Source organism: Sinohyriopsis cumingii, chromosome 17 (genome assembly GCF_028554795.1).
Source record: "Sinohyriopsis cumingii isolate HCF-2022 chromosome 17, ASM2855479v2, whole genome shotgun sequence".
Lineage (NCBI taxonomy): Eukaryota > Metazoa > Mollusca > Bivalvia > Unionida > Unionidae > Sinohyriopsis > Sinohyriopsis cumingii.
The window spans coordinates 67,411,351-67,430,768 of NC_142977.1; the positions used below are offsets into that span (position 1 = coordinate 67,411,351).

At 33.8% G+C, this 19,418-nt stretch overlaps 1 protein-coding gene across 1 annotated transcript in view; it reads left to right on the forward strand.

Moving 5' to 3' along the window:
- Nucleotides 1-19,418, forward strand: part of LOC149779152 (neuronal calcium sensor 1-like) — a 161,085-nt gene that overhangs the window by 131,510 nt on the left and 10,157 nt on the right. Inside the window, exons 5-6 of the mRNA XM_089939712.1 lie at nt 8,748-8,826; nt 15,924-16,012. Coding sequence (XP_089795838.1) covers nt 8,748-8,826; nt 15,924-16,012 — 168 coding nt within the window. The remainder of the gene's footprint in view (nt 1-8,747; nt 8,827-15,923; nt 16,013-19,418) is intronic.

A 19,418-nucleotide genomic window follows, 5' to 3' on the forward strand; every position in this document is an offset into this window, starting at 1 on the left:
GAGAATATAAAGTTCAAACTGACCTGGTACGGTGTTTGAGAGTGGATAGTTCAAACTGATTTAGTACGGTGTTTGAAAGTATTTAGTTCAAACTGACTTGGTACAGTGATTGAGAGCAGATAGTTCAAACTTATTTAGTATGGTGTCTGCGAGTAGATAGTTCAAACTGACTAGTACGGTGTTTGAGAACAGATAGTGCAAGCTGACTTGGTACGGTGTTTGAGAGTAGATAGTTCAAACTGACTTGGTACGGTGTTTGAGAGAAAATGTTCAAACTGACTTGGTATGGTGTTTGAGAGTAGATAGTTCAAACTGATTTAGTACGGTGTCTGCGAGTATAATAGTTCAAACTGACTAGTATGGTGTTTGAGAGCAGATAGTGCAAACTGACTTGGTACGGTGTTTGAGAATAGATAGTTCAAACTGACTTGGTATGGTGTTTGAGAGTAGATAGTTCAAACTGATTTAGTACGGTGTCTGCGGGTAGATAGATAAAACTGACTAGTACGGTGTTTGAGAGCAGATAGTGCAAACTGACTTGGTACGGTGTTTGAAGGTAAATAGTTCAAACTGACTTGGTATGGTGTTTGAGAGTAGATAGTTTAAACTGATTTATTACGGTTTCTGCGAGTAGATAGATAAAACTGACTAGTATGGTGTTTGAGAGCAGATAGTGCAAACTGACTTGGTACGGTGTTTAAGAGTAGATAGTTCAAACTGACTTGGTACGGTTTTGAGAGTAGATAGTTCAAACTGACTTGGTATGGTGTTTGAGAGTAGATAGTTCAAACTGATTTAGTACGGTGTCTGCGAGTAGATAGATAAAACTGACTAGTACGGTGTTTGAGAGCAGATAGTGCAAACTGACTTGGTACGGTGTTTAAGAGTAGATAGTTCAAACTGACTTGGTAGGGTTTTGAGAGTAGATAGTTCAAACTGACTTGGCATGGTGTTTGAGAGTAGATAGTTCAAACTGATTTAGTACGGTGTCTGTTAGTAGATAGATATAACTGACTAGTACGGTGTTTGAGAGCAGATAGTGCAAACTGACTTGGTACGGTGTTTGAACGTAAATAGTTCAAACTGACTTGGTATGGTGTTTGAGAGTAGATAGTTTACACTAATTTAGTACGGTGTCTGCGAGTAGATAGATAAAACTGACTATTACGGTGTTTGAGAGCAGATAATGCAAACTGACTTGGTACGGTGTTTGAGAGTAGATAGTTCAAACTGACTTGGTATGGTGTTTGACAGTAGATAGCTCAAACTGATTTAGTACGGTGTCTGCGAGCATAATAGTTCAAACTGACTAGTACGGTGTTTGAGAGCAGATAGTGTAAACTGACTTGGTACGGTGTTTGAGAGTAGATAGTTCAATCTGACTTGGTATGGTGTTTGAGAGTAGATAGTTCAAACTGATTTATTACGGTGTCTGCGAGTAGATAGATAAAACTGACTAGTACGGTGTTTGAGAGCAGATAGTGCAAACTGACTTGGTACGGTGTTTAAGAGTAGATATTTCAAACTGACTTGGTACGGTGTTTGAGGGTAGATAGTTCAAACTGACTTGGTATGGCGTTTGAGTGTAGATAGTTCAAACTGATTTAGTATGGTATCTGCGAGTAGATAGATAAAACTGATTAGTACGGTGTTTGAGAGAGATAATGCAAACTGACTTGGTACGGTGTTTGACGGTAAATAGTTCAACTGACTTGGTATGGTGTTTGAGAGTAGATAGTTTAAACTGATTTAGTACGGTGTCTGCGAGTAGATAGATAAAACTGACTAGTACGGTGTTTGAGAGCAGATAGTGTAAACTGACTTGGTACGGTGTTTAAGAGTAGATAGTTCAAACTGACTTGGTATGGTGTTTGAGAGTAGATAGTTCAAACTGATTTCCTTGTCTGTGTCCAAACCCCAACATAGATTCTATATTTTCTAGCGGTTCTCCCTTCATTGTCATACGTCTGGTTTTCGTATGAGCTGGCTCATATAACAGTGTAAATCGTGAGTAGCTGAAATTTATCTACTCCTCGTGAAGCAGAGGAAGAAAGCGTGATATAGATGGAGACTTGTAACTAATTATATTTATGTAGAATATAATTTACATGTGAACTTATCTTTAAGACGTTTTTTTAAGCTGAATAATGCGTCGCAATAAAATAATTCCGTACAAGTAATACTGATATCTTTTTTAAGTTCAATTCGTTTTAGCAAATCTTTTTGTTTTGCTGTGTACGTTTTATAATATGATTATTCCTATTAATATTGATAAACGCTACATGGTAAATAAAAACAAAGTCCAAAAGGTGGAAAATAATTTATCATACTCAACAGAACTTTCTAATGGGAAAAACAACCAAAGATCTTGAAATCCTATTAATGGAATTATGACAAAAACTTTTAATAATATATATACTATGGCGTATATTGTCTGCAAAACCAAACATTTTTGTTCTTTTTATGGTGTTCAAATATTCAGCTACTTCTTTCATTTAAAATATTAGTAAAATATGAAATTATGTACTTTTCTTCGTTTGATCTATTCATGCTGTGCCATCGCATCCTTACAAAATATTGGAATGTCCACTTTAATGCCTAAACAGTACATAACCAGCCGAGTTTGTAAATCCTATTCAATTATAAATCTTGTAAATCCTATTCAATTATAAATGTTGTAAATCCTATTCAATTATAAATGTTGTAAATCCTATTCAATTATAAATCTTGTAAATCCTATTCAATTATAAATCTTGTAAATCCTATTCAGTTATAAATCTTGTAAATCCTATTCAATTATAAATCTTGTAAATCCTATTCAATTATAAATGTTTTAAATCCTATTCAGTTATAAATCTTGTAAATCCTATTCAATTATAAATCTTGTAAATCCTATTCAATTATAAATCTTGTAAATCCTATTCAGTTATAAATCTTGTAAATCCTATTCAATTATAAATCTTGTAAATCCTATTCAGTTATAAATGTTGTAAATCCTATTCAATTATAAATGTTGTAAATCCTATTCAGTTATAAATCTTGTAAATCCTATTCAATTATAAATGTTGTAAAATCTATTCAGTTATAAATCTTGTAAATCCTATTCAATTATAAATGTTGTAAATCCTATTCAATTGTAAATGTTGTAAATCCTATTCAGTTATAAATGTTGTAAATTCTATTCAGTTATAAATCTTGTAAATCCTATTTAATTATAAATCTTGTAAATCCTATTCAGTTATAAATCTTGTAAATCCTATTCAATTATAAATGTTGTAAATCCTATTCAATTATAAATGTTGTAAATCCTATTCAGTTATAAATCTTGTAAATCCTATTCAGTTATAAATGTTGTAAATCCTATTCAGTTATAAATCTTGTAAATCCTATTCAATAATAAATGTTGTAAAATCTATTCAGTTATAAATCTTGTAAATCCTATTCAATTATAAATGTTGTAAATCCTATTCAGTTATAAATCTTGTAAATCCTATTCAATAATAAATGTTGTAAAATCTATTCAGTTATAAATCTTGTAAATCCTATTCAATTATAAATGTTGTAAATCCTATTCAATTATAAATGTTGTAAATCCTATTCAGTTATAAATGTTGTAAATTCTATTCAGTTATAAATCTTGTAAATCCTATTCAATTATAAATGTTGTAAATCCTATTCAATTATAAATGTTGTAAATCCTATTCAGTTATAAATGTTGTAAATTCTATTCAGTTATAAATGTTGTAAATCCTATTCAATTATAAATGTTGTAAATCCTATTCAATTATAAATGTTGTAAATCCTATTCAATTATAAATGTTGTAAATCCTATTCAGTTATAAATCTTGTAAATCCTATTCAGTTATAAATCTTGTAAATCCTATTCAGTTATAAATGTTGTAAATCCTATTCAGTTATAAATCTTGTAAATCCTATTCGATAATAAATGTTGTAAAATCTATTCAGTTATAAATCTTGTAAATCCTATTCAATTATAAATGTTGTAAATCCTATTCAATTATAAATGTTGTAAATCCTATTCAGTTATAAATGTTGTAAATTCTATTCAGTTATAAATGTTGTAAATCCTATTCAATTATAAATGTTGTAAATCCTATTCAATTATAAATGTTGTAAATCCTATTCAGTTATAAATGTTGTAAATTCTATTCAGTTATAAATCTTGTAAATCCTATTCAGTTATAAATCTTGTAAATCCTATTCAGTTATAAATGTTGTAAATCCTATTCAATTATAAATGTTGTAAATCCTATTCATTTATAAATGTTGTAAAACCTATTCAGTTATAAAAGTTGTAAAACCTATTCAGTTATAAATCTTGTAAATCCTATTCAGTTATAAATGGAACACTTATTACTAATATAAATGAGTTCCAATCTAAATGTCAGAGACTAAATTCCATCTTCGAGATAAAAAGTGTGGGTTTTTTTACATTTCCTAAGTATCTTTGACTTGCATCTTGTCTTGTTAGAACTGGATATACAAATACTTTACAAATGAAATTATACAAATTAGGTTTTGTTTGTTCAGAGAGTTGCCGTTCTTAATAGTATCCATTATTTGTTTTCCTTCGACTGATATCTTTCTGTTTTTAGTTTCAAACTTCAAAGTAGTCTATCAATCCATTTTAATATTATTTACAATACTTTGAAGTCATATAGCTTCAATTAAAATAATCCTATAATGTTTGAAATACTGGAGAGCATGTGCTTTGTCGTAATCACCGATACTAATTGCAGCTAAATAAAGTTTTACAATACTTCATTAATCTGATGTGGATTGACACGGTACGATTTATTGAAAACGAAACCTGTCGTTAAATGGCAGTAAACATGTCTAGATAATAGCTTCCGTCTAATAATTCAAGAAATCAGTTTTCTTTCATCTTTGCAAATTAATATTGTTGAAAAGTTGTTTGAGACATTTTCACTGTATTCAAAACTGTGTCATTGTTTTGGAGTGCCAAGATAGTCATTTCCTAATGATTACTGTAGATTTTCACGAAAAAGTTGTTTTTCTAAAATTTTAACTTCTCCTGTGCACGACATTTTGCTTTAGTTTTATAATGCATTACCGTGACGTTCGTCATATATAATCTATTAACGAGACTTTCAGCAAATATAGCCTAGCTACGCGACTGTCATCAAACATAATTTAATACCATGACTAGCGTCAAACAATATCTTGTATCGTGACTTTCTTCAAACGTAATCTAGAACCATGACTGGCAGCAAACATAATTTAGTACCGTGACTGTCGTTAAAATGACCTAGTACCGTGAGAGCCAGTAACGTAACTGTCGTCAAACATAATCTAGTACGGTAACTTTTGTCCAACATAATCTAGAACCGTTACTGTCGTCAAACATAATCACTTCGAACACAATCTAGTATCGTGACTGCCGTCAAGCACAATATTATGCCATCACTATCTTCAAACATAATCTAGTACCGTCACTGTCTTCAAACATCATGTAGAGCCTTAACTGTCTTCAAACATAATCTACCACCATGACTTTCGTCAAACATAATCTAGCACCAAGACTTTCGTCAAACATAATATTGCACCGTAAATTTCGTCTAACATAATATTGTACCGTGACTTTCGTCAGACATAATCCAGTAACGTCACTTTCGTCAAACAGAATCTAGTACCGTAACTTTTGTCCAACATAATCTAGAACTGTGACTGTCTTCAAAAATAATATAGTACCGGGACTGTCATCAAATATAATTTTGTACTGTCTTGAAATATAATAAAGTATCGTTACTGTCGGCAAACATAATCTTGTACAGTGACTGTCTTGAAAAACAATCTAGTATCGTGACTGTTGTCAAACACAATTTAGTATCGTGACTGCTATCAAACACAATCTAGTATCGTCACTATCTTCAAACACAATCTAGTACCGTCACTATCTTCAAACATAATCTAGTACCGTCACTGTCTTCGAACAAAATGTAGAGCCGTAACTTTCTTTAAACAATCTAGTACCGTGACTTTCGTCAAACATAATATAGTACCGTGACTTTCGTCAAATATAATACTATACCGTTACTTTCATCAAACATAATCCAGTAACGTCACTTTCGTCAAACATGTAAGAGTTTAACGTTGTTTTTTCTGAGTTCATCGTGGTATAAACTGTCAGTTGCCGACTCACACAGCAAATAACGCCCGAAGGGAGTTATGTAAGCTGTGTTAGTCGGCAACTGACAGTTTATACCACGATGAACTCAGAAAAAACAACGTTAAACTCTTATAATTGAAATTTTAATTATTTGTTATGTTATTTTGTTTTGCATCATTAAAAAACAGAAATCTTAATTGAGCGTAGTAATACATGTTTGTGGATTTTCTGTTACGTAGCTATTTATAGCACTTGGAATGTCCAGCTTGATCGCAATAAAGTCATCATAATACCAGTCCTTCAACCAATGGAAGCCAAATTTTTTCAATTACTTTTTGTTTGTTTGTTAGAATGTTGTTTTTCTTTAATGTTTACTTCATGTCTGCCTTAACTGGCGGTGTTTATCTTATGCTGTACACGTGACTCTATTTATAGAAGTGGAAAAGTAGTTCTCCTTACAGTTAATACAGAAATGAACGCAATTCGTTTTGATCACTTGGTAACATTCTGACCAATGGAAATGTTACTTTCCTGTACATGCTACTGGCATTGCAATTATGAACCAGTAACGTGACTTTTGTCAAACATAATATGGTACCGCCACTTTTGTGAAATATAATATTGTACTGTGACTTTCGTCAAACATAATATCGTACCACAAAATTTGTGAAATATATTATTGTACCGTGATTTTCGTCGAACATAATATTCTACCGTGACTTTGGTAAACATAATATTGTACCGCGACTTTTATGAAAGATAATATTGTACCGTGACTTCGTAAACATAATATTGTACCGTGACTTTTGTGAAAAATAATATTGTACCGTGACTTTCGTCAAACATAATCCAGTACCGTGAATTTCGTCAAACATAATATTGTACCGCGATTTTCGTCAAACATGATTTTGTACCGCGACTTTTGTGAAATATAATATTGTGCCGTGATTTTCGTCGAACATAATATTGTACCGTGACTTTCGTAAACATAATATTGTACCGCGACTTTTATGAAATATAATATTGTACCGTGACTTTCGTAAACATAATATTGTACCGCGACTTTTGTGAAAAATAATATTGTACCGTGACATTCGTCAAACACAATCCAGTACCGTGGATTTCTTCAAACTTGATATTGTACCGTGATTTTCGTTAAACATTATATTGTACCGTGACTTTTGTGAAATACATTATTGTACCGTGCATTTCGTCAAACATAATATTGTACCTCTATTTTCGTCAAACATAATATTGTACCGCGACTTTTGTGAAAAATAATATTGTACCGTGACTTTCGTTAAACATAATCCAGTACCGTGAATTTCGTCAAACATGATATTGTACCGCGATTTTCGTCAAATATGATATTGTACCGCGATTTTCGTCAAACATGATATTGTACCGCGATTTTCGTCAAACATGATATTGTACCGCGATTTTCGTCAAACATGATTTTGTACCGCGACTTTTGTGAAATATAATATTGTACCGTGATTTTCGTCAAACATAATATTGTACCGCGACTTTTGTGAAAAATAATATTGTACCGTGACTTTCGTTAAACATAATCCAGTACTGTGAATTTCGTCAATATAATATTGTACCGCGATTATCGTCAAACATGATATTGTACCGCGACTTTTGTGAAATATAATATTGTACCGCGACTTTCGTCAAACATAATCTAAGTCATCTGCTCTCTAATTAGTTTAATATTAAGAATTTGCTGCTTTTAAATTGAATGGATCGAATGCAAAGTAGTTTCATTAAACTGAAACAAATGTGCCTCGACGTATAAGATATTTGATGCGATCTTTCCTGGCTGAGACAAAATAGAGAACTGGAAAGAAACCACCGTTCTTGGGTGGGCAACCACCTAACTTAGCGCCTGTGGAAACCCAGTGTTGAAACCGGGACCGCAAAGGTAAAAGGTCAAGTGCGTTACCGCTACTAAGTCCAGCCCCATATATCGGTAGTGCCTTAAAAAGTGTTGATATTTTGCGTAAAATCTGAAAACGGCCTCTTTTGATCGATTGAAAAAAGTAGCTGTTATCACCAGATTTAATAAATTTGCTCTTTTGCAACTTAATGGTCAGCGTAACTGTATAATCATGATCGTAATTTACTGAAACAACAAGCTTTTTCATGTTTCCAATTTTGGTATAAAATTGATTCAACAACTTCAACACCATTGTTAAATAATATTTTTGTCAAGCTGAACTGATCTTGCCATTTTTTTAATTTTGATTTGTTGTCCCATCAAATTGTTTCCATTTCACCAACATATATTAAATCTAAGCGTAATCTAAAGTTAAAACCACATGAATCTGATTGGATGACATTAGCTAAAATTAACCAATCAAACAACTTATATCTGACTTAACTTTAAGACTTTTGTTGACGAAATGGGGGCATGCATGAATGGCATTTGACAAATACCAACCTTTACAGGTTTCAGATTTATAAGACTCTTAACAGACATAAATATGGAGTCCATAGATGGTGGCAGATGCTTTTTATTGCCTGTATTGCAGATATTTCCAAAATGTTCAGTAGGTCATGACCGTCATTAGTTTTCCTTTCTTCGTTCCAGGATGGTTACATAGAATTTCATGAGTTCCTTCAAGCTCTGAGCGTAACATCGAGAGGAAATGTTGAAGAGAAACTCCACTGTAAGTATTTACTGTAAATCTTTCAATTAACTATATAAATATTCATCGCATAATTCAAGCTATCGCACGTAAAGTTTGAAACCATTTACCCTTCTTTATGAATGCTTGGAGCTCTGAGGAGTATGACCTATACAGACGTTTGAACTATTTATGCTGTTTATACTATTACAAAACTATTACTGTTCGAATGCCCGGATGTACGAAACACAGTCATCATCAATTTGTAGAATGATGCTTATGGTGCACTGTTCTCTTACTGATAGGAAAACCATGCAAACATTTTATATACTATTTGACTAATTTTAATATCAGTCAGCTATTATTTTATTCATGCAGAAGTCACGGAAACGGCACAGCCAAAGAACTGTGCTGGGAGTTTATATGTGACGAAGTACTAAACAGGTATCAAACTGCCGGGATATTATTCGTGTCGAAGTAATGGAACAGGCATAATCCTGCTGGGATCTTATTCATGCCTAAGTAATATTATTAACAGTGTTATATATCAAAATATGAATTTTAAGTAATTTCTAAAACCACTTGTTACCCCCTGCGTTTTGAAGATAAGGCCATCACATACTGCCCGATCTGTCCGTTTTCGTTTCTCCAAGTGTTCGTCACACTTTGACATCTACTCATCAATTTTCTAGCTGTCTGAGATTTTGGATACACCTATATATATATATATATATATATATATATATATATATATATATATATATATATATATATATATACACAATGATGATAGGGTAAACTTTAGAGGTACAAGTTGCATGTTTAAATCACCTTTCCCCATCTGCTCTCTAACTTAAAGTCTGTTTAGAATAAATGGATTAAAATTATATACTTACAATTATGTCTTCTTTATATATTAAAACTTAGTCCAGGTACCTGAAGGAATTATGATGCAATTAAATTTCATAATTTGGTGGCATTTAAAGTAGCAATGTCAAGACTATGTCTTCAAGGTCGTGGTCAGTGATAATTTTCCACCTTTGAAACCTTTCTTTGCAATGCCCTTAAGATAATTTTCCATGTATGCCCAGTAACGACACATCTTTATCAATAAGGTAACATTCATATTTTCACGTTGTATACATTCGGTGACTTCATTACTGTAAGAAGAGGGGAACAAAAACAATAATTTTTTATTTATTTAAATTAGAGTTTGTCATATCATGTAGCTCTTTTTGAGTGTTCTCTGATGTCTGACAAGTTATTATACAGAACTCTCGTGCTCATAGAAGGTAGTAAGTGCTAGCCAACGGAATACACGTACATTATTATATACATGTCGCTTGAATAGATTCTATTCCCATCGTGTAGTGGCCACAAATGTGGTATTTTCACTTTGTTAAGAAACTTCAAAGGAACATTATTCATAGCTCTACATGACTGAATAGAGTAAATTTACGGTGCCATTGTTGCAGAATTGCGGAGTTGAAAACAGATTAGGCTGGCAAAAACTCAAGTTATTATATCGGGGCTGCTGTTAACGTCATCAGATGTAATTATCAACAGCACCATATTCCTTCTTCAAATTGTGTACCATTTATGTATGTATAAAAAATGTCTTTGGTGGAAACAAAACATTATAGCTTTTCATCCAAAGTTTATTTCCCATCTACGTGGCAATAACGCTAACATAGTGACTTTTAACTCGAGTAGGAGCGATGAAATAAAATGTACTTTTGAAAAACTACGTTCTGGTAATTGGTACCTTTTCTCTGAGAGATTTATTTTTTCGAATCAGCGTTATTTTATCATTCCTTTCCTTTCTATATTGACACGTACGATAAATTTGGACATGGATAAAACAAGAAATATGTCAACGATATTGGCAATGTCCAATGGAGCAAACACAGCTTGTAACTTTGATGTATGGAAATGTAGATCCCTTACCATCTATTAATTCCGACCAATCGCGTTTATTGTTACTATTATATTCTAAACCTCGGAACGAATCGACAACTCTGTAAGAGAATGCAAATGTAATGAGAAGCAGTTTATCGAATTTGAGTGCTCAATACAGTTTGTAGTAAATCAATGTCTAATTGGTGGCGTTGAAGAGAAGATACTTGCAACAATGTACAAGTAGTGTCGGTCCACAGTGCTCTGATCGAATGTCATTGGAAGATTAATTACTTTCTCGTGTAAGATGTCTGTACAATTAACTGTATACTAGCGCATCTCACACGGTAGATATTTATACAATGTCATGCAAAATGTTGCATAAGAAAGAAACAAAAATTATATTATTGGGGGCTTTTTTTCACTTGTTTGTTAAGGAATCACGAAATTCTGAATTTGAGCCTATATGAGAACTTTGAATGCCTGTCTTTGCATTATTATAAATGTGTTTCAATTTGGCCTTGTTATAGTTCAAATGTCGGTTGCACTGGCCCAAGTTTAGTTGAATGACCTTAGACATTTTCGAGGGCCAATCCAGTAGACATTAAAACAGCCTCTGAATGGCATTTCTATTTATCAAATTCATCTATTGGTACAATACTAGCATTAACATATTCATCATGTCGAAGCATTGTATACTTTATCAATCATAGTTTGTACACATTACATACAATGCTTGCAATTTATTATTTGTTATACGTCAACAATAACATACCAGATTATGTAAATCTGATTGGTCCATATAAGTCCATGAAATTCTTATGCAGTTTTCAGATTATGGATTGGCTGTGAGCGTGGGAATTCTCCATGCCCATCCTTCTGGTACTTGTTTTACTAATACTTTTAACAATATGGCGACCGTGTGTCCAGTGGTTAGCCGAATGTAGACTGGCAAAACAATTGGCGAATATCACTAAAACGCAAATTAACAAATATGTGTGTTCGAATATTTTCAATTTACCTTACTTATAAGTCTCCAAGGTCGCGGACACGGTAGGACAAATGGGACAAAATTCCGGGGGGCCACAATGATCAGAGGATCACTTTCGTCACAATCTGTAATTCATAGGGGCCTACTGGTGAATTTTTCTTGGTTCAGAAAGTCCTGTCCGTGGCCTCGGAACAAAACTAACGTGGTCTGAAACGCACCCAACAGCTTAAAGGGGTAAATAATATTACCTCTCTGGCAAAGAGTATGTTGATAAATATTGCTCTCTCTCTCTCTCTCTCTCTCTCTCTCTCAGATTGAAAAGGTATCGAACCAGTGCATCTTTCCATATCAAATAATGCAAATATCAGGTCATATAAAAACATTCAATTTGTAAATAATTTTTTTTTGCCATATGAATTTTAAAAAACGGAAGTGGCATAACACCTTTACACTTAATACCATTTCTGCATCCGATAGTCTCCCTTTCAGATAAATATCCAACAAATAGAATGCTATTTCTTCTTACATATCCAATAAAGTAGGTGTTGTAAATGCCCGTGGTGGATTCGACACTCTTTTCAGTGAAAACGCTCTAAACTGTCTTAACATAATCCTCGTATATGGCACTGGATCAACTCCAGTTGATCCGGCCAGATGAACTGTGTGACGTCACACAGGAGTTTCCACTGGAGGTCCTGTGCTGAAAAATGACGTCCGTATCTAATGATCTCTTGACTAGAATGATAGTTTCTCTTTGAAGTGTAATTTGTAAAAACAAACATGTCCTTCAACATACTATTCGTCAAGTTGTGCATTATTGCCTTAACTGGCGTCTGCGATAATTGTTATCTACGCATGGCGTCTGCGATAATTGTTTTCTACGCATGGCGTCTGCGATAATTGTTTTCTACGCATGGCGTCTGCGATAATTGTTTTCTACGCAAGAATTGAAAGGTGCTGCCTCTGGACCACAATGAAATGAAATGAAAATCATTTGTTCTTTTTTCTATCTCGATTTTACTTCCACTCAAAACGAAATCTATGTGATTGAAAAGAGACTCTAATGGGCAATACTTTAATATCGAATTAATGAAACTCGTTGACCACTCTCTAGTTTTGGTTGCTAAAAAAGGCGCTCAAAAACCCTGGAAATTACTCAGATCTTTTCTTATAAGTTCAATAATAAGTCATTAGTCATTTGAAAACCTTTGTTTATATAACAAAAACTCAGCTAAGTTTTTAATATTGCAAGATTAATTGATGTAAAATTGAGCCACTGAAAGTCCATAACAAACGAAGAAAACGAAGAAATTCTGCTCTAGTTTTGATATAAGAGACATTGGTCAAACTTTACCATAACCAGGTCCTTGTTACTGTGTAGATGGAACTCTCTCCTAAAGAACAAAGACAGTCGAAACTTTCCAGGTGACCACGCGGAGCGGGCTTCTGAAGCTTTATGGAATTGTTTAAAATGCTCTGAAAATGTTATGTAAAGGTTCGTATCTTTCTACGAACATCAACCCTAGTAGGTAGTTTAAAAAAATCTTACTTACCTAAAATGATGTTTAGCTCAGTCAGTCGATGAGCAGACGAGCTTATGAGATAAACAACCCTTTGTTATTGCTACTCCAAAACTGTTTTTTGAGAAAAGTCTCGTAGCTTGGCTGATAGTGTCACAGTAAGTTCCAATTGCTGCTAAATGAAAATAGTTCCCAACTGGTTTCTCATCCTTAGTGCCCCGCAAGGTTCTCCTCAAAATGGTGTCGGTGTTGAAGTCATAATTCCAATATTACCACTATGGCGCTTAGTTGAAACTCTTGTTATCCGTACTTATTTTGAACTGATGGTCATATCGACTTGGAATTTCATCGAAAATAGTAATTATGACTTGAAGATGACCTTAAACTGAAATGTTACCGATTTACATCAGATACAGCCATTTTTGACAGTTTTCTTTACTGCTACTCCACTTAAACTAATGGCCATAAATTACATAGGTTTTCACTAAAATACATTTTTATACACGAAGGTGATCTTAAATGAAAATGATGCCGATGAACTATACAACATGGCAACCATTACAGCCATCTTAAGAATCTTGATATCTTCTTTACGAATACTTAGATTGAAATGACATTATCTTTATAAGACTTCCTATGAAGTGCAGATGATCAAAAAAACAATGGTGCTTACCCGCTGTCTAACATCCATGTTATTGCTACTTTCTCCAAACAGATGGTTATTTTGAGTTTCATTAAAAGGTATATTATGATATGCAGCTGGTCCGAAATGAAAATGCTGTAGATACGACTTCCTAACATGGACATCACTGCGGATATCGCGATCACCTTATGTTGAATATTTTCTCCGAACGGAAGATGGTCGTATCAACTAAACCATTTCTTGCAATATGTAGACGGCCATATATTAAGCTGATGGTGATCTGACCTACCAGATGGCTGCCTTAGTAGCAAACATGTGTATGGCTACTTCACACTGTATAGATGATTGTACTGACACAACCTTTGCACTTTAACAATATGGAGAATGTTCTGATTTAATATAAAACTGATCTGATATCGAACATGTCAACGATTATGACCATCTCTCAAGTCTTATCATCAGTACTCCTGCAATGAAAATGAAAACCACTATTGTCGGCACTATTGTGAGCAAGTTGGAAGACGAGAACTACGTGACCCCGGGGTCAAATTAAAGGTCGATTGTTGCATATTTATAACATATTGAGCGCACTAACCCAGTAGCTTGCTTACATACAAATGAATTCTGGTTGTATGTGCATGAAGATGTATTTCAGTAAACAAGTTGATGTAGTCAGCACTTTGCCATTAATTTCAAGGTCGAATGTCTTGAATCGGTGTTTTCTTTGCTTGTTTGTTTCTTTTTACGTGGCTTTTTGAGCATAATACAAACAAGCAGGAATTTAATTTGGTCATACCAAATTTGCGGATGTATCTTGAAAGATTCCAGTTAAATAACTTACTTTTATATTTATTTTGTTTAAATATAAATTATAGGCTAAACCAGTTTAGCACGTGGCTGTATCTTTACATAATCAGAGACAAGTTCATGACATTCTATCTATGACATCAAGTTCAATGTCATTGTAAACATATGACGTCAAAGCCATAAGAGCATTATTTTTGTCATCCAGTGTAGTACGGTGGAGTGTCTAAAGCAAATATGAGATTACTTAAACTCGGCAAATTAAAACATAAGACCATGGAAGAAACTGCGTCGGTCCCTTTCAAAGACCAAAGACTTGTGTTAACTAATACAGAAGCGTGTTCTTTGCACGCCAAACAATGTAAAAATATGGTCCTATAAACAAAATCCAAAGATGGAGAGTTATTGTTGCAATCAGTAAAGTTGGTGTTTAAATAGTGAGTCTCGTTTTCCCTAAATTCTAAACAAACACCGTATTCATATAAATGTCTATCTTTTTTATTGGGTCTAGTACACATTTTTAGGTCAACCAGGTTTTAAATAGGTTGCAGCTTGCAGCGATTTTGTGGACAGTGCGATCACCTAGTCTGTTCGCTATGCTTTGAAACCGCGGTCAAAGTATTATTTATGGGTTGGCTGTTTACAGTTGCATCTATCACCGTGACCTCATTTTCATATTGATGACTTTATGATACAAGTGTATGACAAACACTTTTTAGGTGGAAAACAATCAACCAAAAACAAAATATCATATCATGCTATTATCTCAGTTTATCAAATTTGTATGTGAGGAACTGCTATTCTAAGGAAGACGGAACGCTTTATATGTAATCTGAGGCAGCATCTAATGTCATACATTCAGGCCTGAAATAAATCCGTCGAAACGTTTTACATATATCCGGATATGTGACCTGGAAATTTAGATACATTAAAATAGATGTGAGCATAGTTCGTAAATACACTTAAAATATTAAATTTATCGCAAAAACCAGCATATGTCTTAATAAGCATTTATTGATTGACAATCAAACGTGTATGTCTGACTAGTTATTATTTTCTTTTCTTTATGTGTTATTATTTTATTTAGAACTATATTGCAGATTTCGTGGGGCTAAAATATTACGTATGCTATGTTTGTAAGGATACGTTTAAACATTACGTCTGCTATGTTTGTAAGGATACGTTTTCCACAATGCAGCATATCGCTCAGGACTAATGTATATATCTTTGAATAGGAAAGAAAATCTCGTGAGAATAGAATTTTTACAATATATCTTTTTTCCAGGGGCTTTCCGTCTCTATGATCTGGACAGTGACGGGTTTATCACGAGGGAGGAACTGTTAGATATTGTAGACGCCATTTATAAAATGGTGGTAAGTGGTGACCAAGCACACCAGCTGGTTACAAACATTTCTAAAATTTATCATGACTTTGTATTGTTTCTTTTTTGTTTTTGTTTTTTGCATAAAATTTTCAAATATAAAGTTTTTATTAACATATAATGCCACGATTATTCATGCACAGTTAAAATAAATTCCTTGATGTTGTTTCGATACAATTTTTTTTTCATATTCTAATGTAATTGATCTCCGATAAGTATGCTTCATTGTGAAAACTAAATAAATATAATTTAAATAATCCTTTTATCCATCAATCTACCCATCTGATAATCAATATAGCTATCTATGTATCTTTATGCATAGAAACATACATACATACATACATACATACATACATACATACATACATACATATATACTGTACAAACAGAACTGATATAATAGTAAGTTTACATGCCTTTATGATGAATATAGTCACAAAGGTTTTGTGATTATCTGTGGTGACTTTAATGCGGAGCTACTAAAAGAAGTGATTCCAAAAGGTACAAATTATAAAGGTTACATACTACAATCCTTTCTTAAAAATAGGCATCTAATGTCAGCATGTGATATTTTCACTTCTGGAATACCAGGATATGCATATTGCTCATCAGACAGCAAACACTCGTCCTTGATTGATTACATTTGGATACCCTCCTCCAAAATAGATTTAGTCTGTAGTGCCAATATTGTAGATGATCATCATCTACATCTATCTGATCATTTACCTGCAAGAACAGAGTTGTTAGTTCCAGACGAACTCCAGGAATCAACATTTTCCAGATATCCAGTTACAATCAACTGGCGAAAAACTTCTTCCGAGCAGCAGGAGCGGTACAGAAGTGAAACCAACGAGCACTTAAATTCAATGGAGCTTTTTTGTACACAACACTTCAGATGTACAAAACGCCCATGTTACTCTTGCAAATGTTTTACGCAATACAGCTGACAAAAGTCTTCCAAAGAAAACCTTCCTGTCTCACCTAAAACCTTACTGGAAAGTCACTAATGTGGCTGAACTACATAAAGAGAAAAACAAAAGCGTTATGGATGAAAGACGGATGGCCACGTGGTACACAATTTACAGCTTATGCAGAATATGAAAATGCGAAAAGAAAATTCAGAAACCAATTAAAAAAAGCAAGAGACCAGTACGAACAAGAACATTCGATGAGCTAGAAAAAGCTGCATAACTGGATGTAGGAAAATTCTACAGAATAGTAAGATTTCATAAGAAGGGAAAGAGACGAGATATCTCTGAACTAAAAGAAGGAAAAATAATAGGAGACCTTGATTTGATTCGTAACGCGTGGCGCCAGCATGTTAAAACTTTAGGAACTGAAACACCAGATATTCATTTTAACGAATCGTTTGCAGCTGAAATTAGAAACACTATGAAGAATGTTGTGGATTCAAATATTGATGACGGAACAGATAAGGATATGTGTGAAACCATATTGCAGAAAGACATTGAAGAGGCTGTACGAGAGCTGAGGAAAAATAAATCTTGTGGACATGATGAAACATATGAAGAGCATTTAGTTTGTGCCTGTCAATCGATTAGTTATATTTTGTGTAATGTGTACAATCACATAATCTCCTTGGAAACCTATCCTGATTACTTCAAAACTGTAAATGTTACACCTATCTTTAAAGGTGGGAAAAATACAGGCAAGATATAAATAACTATAAAGATATCTCAATCGTTCCCGTTTTTCAAAAAGTATCTGAAAAAAATATTGTTGAAGAGGCTAATTCTTTTTAATGAAAGGATCACTTTCCCTCACCGATTACAACAGGGCTTTCGAAGCGACTGCAGTGGCATCACTGCAGCCTTTATTATAAACGAGGGAGTAGCCCTTTTCTTAGAAGGTCACTCAAATGCTTATGTTGCATTCCTGGAAAATGCAAATGCCTGTAATATGGTATGGCATGATGGCCTCTTTTATAAGCTATTCTATCTCGGAGCTAAAGGAAAACTGTGGAGATTGATTATAAATTCTTTTCGAGACGTTATGGCCCTTGTTCTGCTTAATACCCATCATTCGAGACCATACTCAGTCAATCAAGGGGTAGGACAAGGAAGAACGCTATCATCATGGCTATTCTTAGTCACGATAAATGACCTAATATCCCTGCTGGCGTCAACAAAGTCTGGAATACAAGTTGGTACCTTAAATATCCTTTGTGATTTACTAGCGGATGACACGACCTTGCTATCTTCATCATTTAATGGTATGTGTGTTTACTTCGCAACCTCCATGACAATGTATCGAAATGGAGACTCCGGTACAAGGCTGATAAAACATATATCGTCATATTTTCGAAGAAAACAATCATAACAAAATCTATGTTAATGCTCGGAAATAAAATGATTCATATAGTGTCTTCTAGAATCTACGCGGGGGTTACTCTATCCCCAGATCTTTCTAATACTGCTGCAGTGCAAAATGCTTGTGATAAATGAAGATCAGTATTTTATTCCCTTGTTGGAACTGGCATTGGAAAGGGTGGAATGAATCCAATTAATAGTGCAAAAATATGGTAAACAACAGTACTACCTGCTATGACATATGGATGCAAACTTCGGTCCAACTTGAGCCGGTCACATGTATATGGTCTAGAAGTATGTCAAAGAAAGGCTGCAGAAGAATTATAGGTCTTGATCAGCGCTTTTCTACAGAGACAACAATTAGCAGTCCTTGACTCTGGTCAGTTGAGGGATATGTAGATAAAATCAAATTAGGTTTATTCAGTATAACCTGCAGAGCTAATGGTTCACTAACATGGAACATTATATTCAACAAAAGAATTCTTGACTTCCTGATGCACAATAGCGAGAGCGTTCGTTTTGTTAAAGATATATATCGTGTTCTTTTGAAATACTAGCTTGGCGATTTCTTCCACCTATACGTGAGCACCCCATATTCTGTCCCGAAACCAGTCTGGAGGAGGAATATTGAAACGGCAGTTCACTGCTGCGAAGAACCATTGTGGAGATCTAAACTTGAAATGAGACCTGCATTTTTACATTATGCAGGTGTCCATACTAATCTTCAACCACTTGCTGTCTGAAAGCTTGGTAACTGTTTTCCAAATAAAACTTGGACTTTCGCTAACATTGCCTATTTAACTATGTGTTTAGTTAAACAGAGAATGAGTATAACTGTAAACTCTGCTAGAGATTGACTACAGAGTCAAGCATATGTGACTATACTGCCAAGCCCTAAACGATTAACGTAATACTATGTTTGAAAAGATAATAGATGCAATGGACATTCTAGACTCGCACATGCTTTTTGGTCAGGACAATGACTCATTACTTCATATCCTTTTGGGTAAGAGAGTGGACATATTTGATTCTATGGATTATCAATCATGGCAGGCATTCGTGTGTGTT